Source organism: Falco peregrinus, chromosome 4 (genome assembly GCF_023634155.1).
Source record: "Falco peregrinus isolate bFalPer1 chromosome 4, bFalPer1.pri, whole genome shotgun sequence".
NCBI classification, from domain to species: domain Eukaryota; kingdom Metazoa; phylum Chordata; class Aves; order Falconiformes; family Falconidae; genus Falco; species Falco peregrinus.
This window is the reverse complement of record NC_073724.1, coordinates 58947505-58959557: the sequence shown is the minus strand read 5'-3', so window position 1 is coordinate 58959557 and position 12053 is coordinate 58947505. Positions and strand designations below refer to the sequence as shown.

Sequence of the window (12053 nt, the reverse complement as noted above, 5' to 3'; positions counted from 1 at the left end):
CAACAGGCAAGGGATGCATCATAAAACATGCTCTGTGCAGCGTAGGGCAGGACCATGAACCTCTGTTTTCCCTGCTAAGCTCTGAAGAGTGCTCTAAATGCTAAATTGAGGCTCCCAGGCCACAGCGTGGTCGGCACTCAGAGCAATTTTCTGCAGTCTTCCATGCTATCTTTCACCAGTGCTTGGACTTAACTTCCAGTGCAGGTCCAGTTTCCCAGTCCACAAGAAGCTTTTCCTCTGTCATTTGTGGTAATGGGGCTTGTGCCCTCCCAGTCATTCACCTACAGGGTAGAGGACAGGGATGGTGGCACTCCTTCATCAAGAGTCTGAAGCGATTGGCATTGGTCCCTTGAGATGTGTGGGGAACAGCAACAGCAATGACCCATCTGGGCAACTCCCCCAGGTCTTGCCAGTTATGCAATTTCTATTTTTTTTCAAGTTTCACCCCTTGAAATGTGTTACCCCTGCTGTGTATCAAAGCAGGTTTTTGTGTACAGGAACTGATTTTTTACAGAATATGACATCTAGAAAATGCCGCGATAGCCATGTCAAAATAGGTGCACAGAAGTAACTGTGCTTGGAGCTGTGGATCTTTTATCACCCAGGACTAGGGATCCTGAGGGGTCATCTGTAAGTTCTGCCAATTTCCACATTTGGTCAAATGTTCTTATAAATGCTACATGGTTTAAAAACATGCATGTAACACTTTGTTCAATTCTATAGGTTTCCGCTAAGAACTAAGGAAAATTACAGTAATATAAAAGGCATTATGATGGTGTATCTAGGATTTGAACTCCCAATATTTGTAGTGAACCCTGTAATACCTAGTCCCTGTTTTATTTATAGGTTTTACTGGGCCCAGGGGAGACAGGGGCCCGAACGGTCTACCTGGACTGCAGGGACACCCAGGCCTTACGGGAAAATCCGGTGCTCCGGGAGCGGCAGGACTGAAGGGCCTGCCTGGTGACGTTTTAGGAGCAGCAGCAGGTTCCCGAGGGGATGTCGGGCTCCCTGGCTTCCCAGGGTTGAAAGGCGTGCCGGGAGATCAAGGAGTACCGGGAGCTAGAGGTAACAGCTATTTCAAATAAAGAAATGTTTGAGTAAGAGTGTGATATAAATTAAGCCAAATTTTGGAGATGTGAGAGTAGTAAGAGACAGTGTTAGGATGCGTTGGAAGTACTGAAGACCACAGCATTAAGTCCTGGTGCCTGATGATCTCCCACGCGTTGGAAGTACTGATGACCCCAGCATCAAGTCCCAGTGCCTGATGATCTCCCAGCCCTTCCCCATCTACCTCAGCTGTTACCAGTATGCCTGGGTCCTCCAAACACCTTCTGGAGATCCATTGCTTAAGGCCAGCATTCCTTCACATTACATTACAGCAAATCAGCTACAACTGGATACCAAAGAACCAGATTTTGCTCATCTTTGTTGTGTTCAGATGTGCTGTTAATTTTTCCCCACTGTAGTTAGGGGAGTGGTGATATAGTTATTACCCTGACTTTTAACTTACATACTGCATAATATGGAGATTGTTTCCCATGCCAGGCGACGTTTGGATAAGACATGACTTCGCAGGATAGCACATTGCACTAATGCAGAATTTGTAAATTTTAACTAAGAGGTCATAGTGTTTAGTAAATGTTAATAAGCCATTTTACCTGGTCAGTCTTTGGGCGCTCAGAAACAAGAAAAAGATAACATTATATACTTATTCATAACTTTTTAGGGTGTTCATTTTATTTCACTATTTCACAGAGCTAAAAAAAACCATGCTAAACTCCTTATAGAAAACAGAGAGAACCATAGTTTATGTACAAAATCAGACTTTGTCACTCAGAATTCTGTGGAGGACTCTCAAAAGCATATGTGAAATAAGCATCCCCTGATACAGAGTTTCAGTAGCATTTGGACACAGAGTTAAATTTAGGACTGCTGATTACCCCCTTGCCCTGTTGCAGAAGTGAGAAAGGAGTAGTAATTGTGTGACTAGCTCAAAGCAAGGAGGTATATCACAGGAACCTGTTTTGTAGACTCTTCTCATTACTTTCAATACAATTTAAAAAAGAGCAGCATCATATTACATGAGTTATTTGAAGTGAGGAGAGCTGGTTTCACCTTCAGTAGAGCCCTAGAGTGAAGGAAAGAGATGAAGGCAGTTCTGTGGCACTTGACAAGTTTGAGAAAAGGCACAGAACATCGCTAACACCTCTGAAAAGGGGAAGAATTAAAGGTAAAACATGGACTGAAAAGGGGAAAAAAAATTTGTGTGACTTTGTACCTTCTCTCTAAGCATTTCTGTAAAACTAAGGTTTTTAGTAAGAACGAAAAATAAGTGCAGCAAAAAGAAAAAGCATTACTAGTTTCTCTGTTCCTGATTTATTTTACAGTTCTGACAGAATGGCTCCAAAAAAAGCACATGAAAATTTTAATTATTCATACTGATTTTTAGTTTTATATGAAGTGGCTAGTGATTCCTTCGTATCATCTATGCCACTTAAACTACTGTCTCCTCAGAACAGAGAGCTAAAGCCTGTATTCTGTTGTTGAGAAAATTCACCTTATGTGACCTCAGTTACAAAGCACCTTAACTGCAGTCAAGCCAGTGCACCTACACTGATGTAAAACCTGAATAAAGAGAAACAGATCTACTTGGCATGGATTTTAAAGTGTCGTGTACTTTTGAGGTCTCTTACACTGTCGCTTCTCCAATCTGAATGCAAAGCAGGCATTACCTTTTAAATCTTGACACCTCCTTTGCTTTTACATCATAGAGCTGTAAATTTTCACCCAGTGCACTAAGTCATGTAGAATCAGGGCCTTTTTGCTTAGGTGTTTGTATGAATCTTGTAACAATGCCGTGTGATGACCTTACTTGAAAATTCGTGCATAATGCAAAACCACAACCCACCATCTGCCTTAAATGGTTGTATTCCTGCCTATCACATTTTAGAAAAGATACAGAGCATTATTTCAGTGGTTCAGTCAGCTGCCTGATTTGATTCTTACAAAGACATATGTGATAAAGAGAGAGATCAGGAATTGCAGAATTACTGGGGTAAAAATGGAAGAGAACTGCTCCGTCTATATCCACCTGGTGCAAATTGTTTCCATTCATTTGAAAGAGCCAGTCAAACTTTCCAATGCAAATACTGAGATCATTACTGGTAATGTCGATTATTTTAAAACTAATGAGCAGTCTTTTAATTTGCTTTTCCTGTTCTCACTGAATTTTCAAAGGAAACACATACCCTGTGAAAGACTAGTGTATACGCAGAAGTTATGTGTAATAATAAGCTCTCTAGATATTTATGCTCTCTAATGCATGATTATGGCATTTTAGGAGCAGATGGTAACCCAGGTTTGCCAGGACCCAAAGGAGATCCAGGGCCACAAGGTCTCCCCGGTTTGATGGGATTGCCAGGAACACCAGGAACACATGGATTCCCAGGCCCACCAGGAAACCGTGGGCCAGATGGCAGGCCTGGCTCTCAAGGACCTGTGGGTGAGGAACGATTGCTGTCCTGTGTCACTCGTCCTGCCGGTTCCCTGTGGCAGGGCAACTGTATGGTTTCTGCAGCAGAAAGTTAAGCCTGGGGTTGTGGCAGATACCACACTTTAATTCCCAGCCAGGGAAATGACAGCAATGGTGCAGACACTGTGATTGCAAATTGTGCTGGTATCACAGGTGAGAAGCAAGGGTGATGACGGTCCTCACTGGCAGAGCTGCTGCTTTTCCTTCTATAGCCACCCACCAAGCCAGGTTAGAACTTGCTGGTGGCAGACTGGGAGGAGGGAGCTACCGAATGGGAGTAGTCTTATGGAAAAGGGGATTAATTCTTAAATTAAAGAGGAGAGGAAGATCCTTCCTGGGAGTGGGTACAGAGCCAAGCTGGTAGAGAGACTGGTTTGCTTTGATGAGCTGTTTTGTCTTTATAATCATTTCTGTGGTTCTTTGCCGAAAACAATCCTAATTTTCCCCCCTCAACATGAAGCTGGTAGGATAGCAGTTTTCTCTCTCTTGAGCTACCTTGTATGGAATCATCATGTATGTCCAAACGCTTTTTAATCTCCCTGTTTACATGGCAGGTCCACCTGGTGCTAGAGGAGAAGATGGTGAGCAAGGTTTTCCTGGCCCTGTGGGCCTCAAAGGTCTGTCTGGTGACAAAGGTGAAACAGGTTACCCGGGATTACAAGGTATACGTGGTGTGACTGGTCCCCCTGGCATAAGTGGAATGGATGGCTTTCCAGGAGATAAAGGTGAGCTCTGGATGGCTGCTTTGAAAACAGTTGCTTATTCATACCAGTAGACAGATCTGCAGTATTTACTCCCTTACTTAAAGCTAGTCACATAGGAAAACCATAGGCATAGAACACCTTGGCAAGTTCGTAACTCATGATAATAAAGGAAACAGAAAAAAGTTGCTTAAAGCTGTTCTGTACTGAGATGAACAGGACACATTCTCTGCTGGGCTACATCTGTTTAAAACAGAAGAATTAGGGTCATGTGCCTAATATATTCCAGAATCACTGGCTGTTTACGCCTGTGTTGTGCTTGTCAAAATGCTGGCCTGTGACATGCAGCCCTATTTAGAAGAGCAATGGCTGTCTTATTTCTCCTTTTGAAAAATACAGTCTTTTTTCACTCTCCAGAAATTTTTCCCTTGTCCCAGTCACACTAGCTTTTAATGAAATAAAAGAGATGTTTCCCCAAACCTTTGCATTAAGTTTTTTAATGCTAGCAGTTGTGTAGTGAGCAATGCCAGACACAAGACCTTGATGTTGACTTTTACCAGGATACCAGTCTCACTTATAGAGAAGGTGAGATTCTCGCTTGCCAGCCACAAAAACATTATGTATAATGGAAGCTGTCTACATCACACAGGGAGTTTCAACAGGATTGAACTCCATGTGAAGCCAAGTTAAACACAAAGGTGGGGTGCGTGCCTAAAAGTGCACGTTGCAATTTCATCAGTTGGAAAGATAGGACTTTTTTCCTAGGACAACTCTGGAGTACTGATCAGGTCTCACTTGTGAGGAATGATGAACTATTTGTTGGAATGACCCATGGAAAACAGCATCCTCTTGCTCAGAAAAGAGGAGTACAGGAATTTTTGGTGAAAGAGAGCCAGCCAGACTTAGACCCATGATTTGTATCTCCACATGTAGAAGAATGGGTAGACTGAAAACATTGCTTGGAACTAGGTCCCTTTTTCTAGCTTATCTGTAGGAGAGGGAGGGGTTCAGCTGATCTTTCAGAAGAAGACACAAAGTTCTGGTCATCTCCACAACATCTCCTCTTGGCCATTTGAGGCAGTCTAGTGAACCCCGGCTCTTCTTTACCTGTCAGAGAGCTTGGGTGCCTGATGTAGAGCTGCAGATTGCCCCAGGCATCAAGGCACCCAGCCATAGGTACCGCTACACAAGTTTTCGTACCATTCTAGTCACGCGTTGCTGGTTCACATTTACTTAGTTCGCAGAAATCTGAGTGAAGTAACAACTCTGTTCCCCATCTTTCTTTAAAGGCTTGAGAGGTTCACCTGGCATTGATGGTTTCAAAGGCATGACAGGCCTCAAAGGAAGACCAGGCATCAAGGGAATCAAAGGAGAATTTGGCCCGTTTGGGGCTCGGGGCGATAAAGGCTCACAGGGTGCACGTGGCTTTAAAGGTATTTGTTTATGGATGATACCACTGTGTTTGCTTTTCACATTTGGAGAACTATTTTACAAGGACACAAAGACAAAGACGACACATTTTTCACTTGATAAATTTAGCTCAGACATTCCTCTACCTATTTCACACATGGGCCTCTGGCCAAGAGGCCTGGATTTTAGGCTCAGGGAAAAGTTACTTCTCTGTGAATCTTTACACATTTAAGGTTGGAGACAGACATTTCATTATTCAGCTGAGCTCAAAGAGTGGCACCTCTGGGCTTGTGCAGAACTAACAGAGCCTTTTCCCAGGAAGTGTAAGGTGTTTGGGGGGAAAAGATTAAGATTTTGCTTCAGTTACCCTGTAAAGAAACTGAAATATTCAGAAAACCAAGCAATTAAGTAGTTAAAAGTCAGAAATGTATCAGTTGATATCATCACCGGTGAAATGAAAGCTAACTCAGTCCTCTTTTCTTTGCATAACATTATGTCTAAATACACGATTCACCACAAGGCCAAAATGTTATTTCTAGGGACCCTGAGACAGGTAATTAAGAAAAGTGGTCTGGAATTCAAAGGTTGCAAAACAGTGCTCCCAGTAATTCAGGGGAGGTCTGAGCAAAAGGCATGTGTGAAATCACCCACTGCGAAGAAAACTGCAAATACACTTCTTGGTGAAGAAGTATAAGAATATAAGTGCATGTTCATAGGAGACAAGTCTGGATGGCTGGCCTGTCTCTACATCCCATAAAGAACTAGTAACAGTCATACAGTCTGTTTGGGTCCTTTGTTCAGGATATTATTTACTGATGTCACCAGTAACCTTCAAATTGAGACCAGGGAAAAATAATTGGTAACAAATCCAAACACTTTCTTTCAGCCAAGGCATGCTTTGGCTGAGAGTTGCCCTTTCACTGGAGCTAACCCACTTTTCTGTGCTTTCTCCAGTGTGTGTTTGGGTTTTTTATAAACACATGATACCTAACTAATCTGCTGAGAGGTAAATCAGGTATCACATAGGAATCGGGGTCCAGCTCCCCAGGATTGTATGTACGAAAGTTTAACTCAGTTTTCACGTTATCTTAAGCTTTACTGTTCTGCTGACATGTTGTATTGGCACAGGTAACTTTTTATGTAAGTGGATTTTCCATAGCTTGTGCAAGATTATCTGTTAATCCTTTTTTGCTAAATTCACTCTTCTGTTCACTTCCTACACAGCGCCGCTGACTAGCTTTTTGTAACATGGTTGGGTATTTTACCCTGTAGGTGACCGTGGGGATCAAGGCCCCCCGGGAGAACCCCCAAAGCTCAAGCCCAGCATGATGATGGAAGTTAAAGGTGAAAAAGGAGATGTTGGAGAAAGGGGCACAAAGGGATTCTTTGGCTTAAAAGGTCAGTGGTCACAGCAAAACAAAGCAAAGCACATTCAGGACTATCGATCAGTGACTTTTCTCAGTTACCATATTAAATATTCCCTGCTGATTGTACCACTACACTGCAGGCCCCCCAGCAAAGTCTCTCGTAGCTGCGCTTCACAGAGCCACCCCCGAGAAAAGCTTTGCAGGGTTATGTCACGTGGGTGCTCTGCCCTTTTGTACTCGTACATCATGGTGCCACGTTTCAAGAAGGCTGCTAGCAGGAAAATTTCTTACATACAGGCAACTGCAAGTCAGCCTTCCCAGGTTTAACAGTTTAAATCATCATTATTTTTCTTCTTCCCTGCCTGCAGGTAGCAAGGGAATGCCAGGCATTCCTGGAAAGACCGGAACTCCAGGGTCCCCTGGGCATCCCAGCTATGTGGCAGGTGTGAAAGGGGACATCGGAGCGAAAGGGGTGACAGGTCTGAAAGGATATCCTGGCCCAGCTGGCTCTCCTGGCATCAGAGGCTTCCCTGGCAGCACGGGAGGCAGGGTGAGTTCATGCCCATGAGGGAATAAGGGTGTCCTTGTGCTGGCATTCAGCTTCTCTAGGGAGTGGCATTTACCCCTTGAAATTGTGCTGAACAGCTACAATGCAAAGATTAATATGCAATAAAAATTGAATAAATAAATCAAATTTTTGCTTGATCCTCCGATGTTCATTAAGCAGAATGCTTTCTTTTCTTATTGGGAGGCATTCAAATTTCACGTGCCCGTTTTTCACCAATGAGGACCAAACAGTTCCTTCTAGATCCTTGGTCTTGTTGCCATAGCTGTTCATAAAAATTATTCTCAACACTGGGTTTACTCTTCCCTTTCTCGCAGAACTGATGGTACCACTGCCAAAAACCACTCACTGTCCCTCATCTAACAGTAAAAGAGTTTAAGAATCTCAGTTCTTAGAGGGTAATTCACCATGATTCACTTTGGCTGCAAAATAAGTTACACGAGAAGAAATAAACTCTTACAAAAGGCCTAACAGTAGACTAATAGACATCATTTATTTAAGAGAGCCAAAAACTATGCTCCTTTCTCAGGTAGCTTTGCCCTTAGATTTTAATAGGACTTTTTCCTAATCAAAATCAAGGACTGCAGGACTGTTGTGGTTTAACCCCATCTGGCAACTAAGCACCGCACAACCACTTGCTCACTCCCCCTGTAGTGGGATGGGGGAAGAGAACTGGAAGGTTAAAAGTGAGAAAACTTGTGGGTTGAGGTAATTTGAATTAATAATGGAAATAAAATAAAAAAATAACAATAATAAATGCAATGAAAAGGAAAATAACAAGAAACAAAACCAAGAAAGACAAGTGATGCAAATGAAAACAATTGCTCACCAACAACCAACCGATGCGCAGCCAGCCCCTGAGCAGCGGCCCCCCGGGCAACCTTCGCCCTGCTCACTGGTGGGGTGGGGTGGAGTGAGGAGCAGAAAACACCTTGACACTGTGTAAGCACTGCTCAGCAGTAACAAAAACATCTCTGTTTTATCAACACTGTTTCCAGCACAAATCCAGAGCATGGCCCCATACTACTATGAAGAAAATTAACTCTACCTCAGCCAAAACCAGCACAAGGACTCACTACCCATATATGTGCATGTAATAGGATGTTCTCAATTTCATACTTCAGTCTTGGTAAACATAACTTGTCCCTTGGTTTGTACTGGTTTGGTTTAACTCATTTAAGCCAAATGACTCTATAAAGTACTATGGAAACTCAAAAATGGTAAATTTAATAGCCTTTTTTCAGTATTTCGAAACAGTGCTGCTCATTAACTAACACCTGTTTTCAATTATATGACAGGGAGAAAAGGGTGTTCCAGGAATTTCAGGTCATTTTGGTACACCTGGCTCACACGGTGAAATAGGTGAGTTTTTTCTCTTATCTGAGCACTCTTTGTATTCATTACCCATCAAATTCTCAGCATTAAGTTCTGAAGAGTCTTAGGGGTCTTCAGTCTTAAAGAGTCTTCTTACAGTCTGACAGAATGATATTGTAGATGTGGGAAGCTATGAAAAGGTTAGTACCTTTTCAGGTTAATTTCATGCAAGGTGTACTGTCCATGGATACATCCACCCATGGCAGGGTGGGTGGTTGTTCTGGAGACTTTTATGTTTTCCTTTCTTTAACTTATTCCTGTTTTATTCTTTAAAGATGATAATTGCTGAATTTTGTTTCGTAAGTTGCAATTTCTTTGAAACGACAGGAAATACTGTTTAAAGTAAAGCTTGATTGCTCATGTGTTCATTTTTGCTTTAAATAGGTGACCGAGGAGATACTGTAAACTTACCAGGAATGCCAGGCCTTAAAGGGGAAACTGGTGTGCCAGGCTTAACAGGTATTAATTTCACAGTTGCTCTGCATGTATTACTTTTCACATACTAAAGTCCACAGAGGAAAGGAGGGGGAGCCTACCATGGGCTTTTGATGACTGTTGAGCCTGTGTTTTCATGACAGCTCCTGAAGAGGTTCATCTTTTCTTTATTGAAATAAGTATGTGCTGTGTTTACCTCTTCAACTGAAGGTACAGTTACAGCAGCAAACATCACATGCAACTCTGATAAACATTTCTATGTAATTTTTTGCCATTGATGTCAAAAGGACCAGTATTGGGCCATGATTATGGAAGATGGGATAGCAGAGTCAGGTTGATTTTGGATTGGGCTGGTTAGGTAATGTATTAAAATTTCCTGCACATGCAGTACGCTTGAACATCAGTGTCATATTCCACATAATTTGGGGAGTGCTTTTAAAAATAAATTTAATGATGGTTTGGCCATCATGTTGTGGAAAACTTCATTCTCACAGATTATGCAAGCACCTTGACTAAAAGAATGTCTTTATGTGTCAAGACCAGGACCCATTCAGTAGCCAAGTTCACGTTATGCTTGTTAGCTTAGGGTCATATAGAGATTATTAAAAGAATATACTGGTTTTGTGGTTTCCCAGGCACAAGAGGAAGCACAGGACAAAAAGGCGAAGGCGGTGATCCTGGTTTCCCTGGCATTGAAGGCCTCAAGGGCACACAGGGTGTCCCTGGCTCTGTGGGACAGAAAGGTAAAATATTCTTTTTAATGCTTCAAAGAATAAAACTGTTTAAGAAGAGAAAGAAAAATCTCTTCTCCCTCAAAAGAAAGTCATTAGGTTTTTTATATATGTTGAACATTCTGTAAGTTGGTAAAGAGTAGTGAAAAGGATGTGGAACTTGGAGTAGAACTTACTAAGAGGAAATTTCAAAAGCCTAATTCTGCTTCATACCAGTTTTATAGTGATCTTTTTATAGTGATCATGTGTCCAGTCAAAGTGTTGTAATGCTGACATACTCAGGTATTCTAATGCTGTCTCAATACTACATGGAAGTGGGCTTTTCAGTGCTCTTTTCTGCCATAAATTAAGTCAATATCCCCCAGAACCCAGTGATGAAGCCTTTGAGCCAGGCTTGTTGGCCAGCTGTGCAAGAGTACTAGGGATCTGAACTCCGGCTAGATCATGAACCCAGGGCTTAAGAACACATCTTATTGCAGGAGGATCATGAAAATGCTCTTTCAGAACAGTTGCTCCACATTTTTTACATAATTATAGGTCTTAGAAGCTCCAGCCAAGACTGGAGTAGTTTTGGTAGGTACCTCACAGGGAAACAGTTTTTGTAAGACCAGCGGTCCAGTCAGAAAGGAAAAACAGATGTGGCAGAAAAGGAAACTGAGGTACACATAAATGAAATTGCTTATTGTAACCGGCAATAGAAGTAAAATTACCATTTTAATAGGAGGATCCCACTGTATTTCGGAGCTTGTCAGAAACCTGAGGTGTTTAATTAATTGTTCTGTTACACTTTGCCTCTCCTGCCTTTGTTCTCCTTAACTTTCTCCCACTTGGATGAGCAGTGCAGTGTCATACAATGACATTAGGAGGGGAAAGCCTTCATTTTGCTACCTGGGAGAACGAAGGCAGCACAAGTCTGTGTTTTGGGCTATTGGTTTTAAGGACACTCATTAGCAATGATTCATCATTGTCGCACAGGTTTGCCGGGACTGGTTGGCCCCCCGGGGCAGCAAGGAAGCCCTGGGACACCTGGATTTCAAGGTGAAAAGGGAACTCCCGGCTGGCCTGGATTACCAGGACAAGCAGGTATTCATACAGCTTCAACTATTAAGTCACTTCCACGTGAGCACTTGCTATTGTTCTTTTGGGGTGAAGAAGAAAGGGGGCTTTTTGCAGTTCAGAGTGGCAGAGGTCCCTCTAGTAAATATTTATTCCTCTTCCTCATGAAGTCCAGGTGTGTTAACTGATTTATGATCAGTTGCTTTCTGATTTATGGCTTCTGAAGGACTGATCTCCACTGAGCTCACTTTAACTGCTGATGACCTCCCTCAACCAGGAAAACAGTTTTCAGGAAACTTTTTTCTTTTTTTGTGACAGCTGAGAAGAAAAAACAAAAAACAAAAAAAAAATGCAGCAAGGTAGTGATATACAGTATTAGGCTATTATAATGTGGCATTAGATAGCAAACAATATATTTGTCCTACATCATCACCAAAAACTGAGAACTGGTCCAATTTCTGGTTTTAAGGATAAATGACTCTCAGAGAATTCTGCTATCAAAATACAGGTGATAGCTTAAAATGAAGCTGTTTGTATCACAGGATACAGAATCTCATTGGTTGCCACCTAATTCCTTAATATATTAAGTAAGCAGAATTTTTCTACAGTACGGCCAGAAATTGCCCTGCTTTTAGTAAGATTCATCTGTCTGAATCTCCATCAAATCTAAGCCAATGCAGTTATGAAGGCTGCCTTTATAGACAGTAAAGACAGAGCCAGACAATTATTTTTGTGAGGTTGAATTGTCCTCCAGAGCTCTGGCCATTGATTGGAGATATCTGTCTAGCTTAAACATTATGCTTAACACTTTGACAGGTACAAATAGGTGGCATAAATTTTACCTGTAGCAGCAGCAGCAGCTATTAGACATTTTGTTAG

At 42.1% G+C, this 12053-nt stretch overlaps 1 protein-coding gene across 2 annotated transcripts in view; it reads left to right on the top strand.

Moving 5' to 3' along the window:
- COL4A2 (collagen type IV alpha 2 chain) overlaps positions 1-12053 on the top strand; it is a 149638-nt gene that overhangs the window by 125134 nt on the left and 12451 nt on the right. For both annotated transcript variants that reach the window (XM_055801374.1, XM_055801373.1), the window contains 10 exons: positions 847-1068; positions 3344-3505; positions 4090-4260; positions 5526-5669; positions 6919-7044; positions 7382-7563; positions 8877-8940; positions 9337-9411; positions 10023-10130; positions 11094-11201. In XM_055801374.1, coding sequence (XP_055657349.1) covers positions 847-1068; positions 3344-3505; positions 4090-4260; positions 5526-5669; positions 6919-7044; positions 7382-7563; positions 8877-8940; positions 9337-9411; positions 10023-10130; positions 11094-11201 — 1362 coding nt within the window. The remainder of the gene's footprint in view (positions 1-846; positions 1069-3343; positions 3506-4089; positions 4261-5525; positions 5670-6918; positions 7045-7381; positions 7564-8876; positions 8941-9336; positions 9412-10022; positions 10131-11093; positions 11202-12053) is intronic.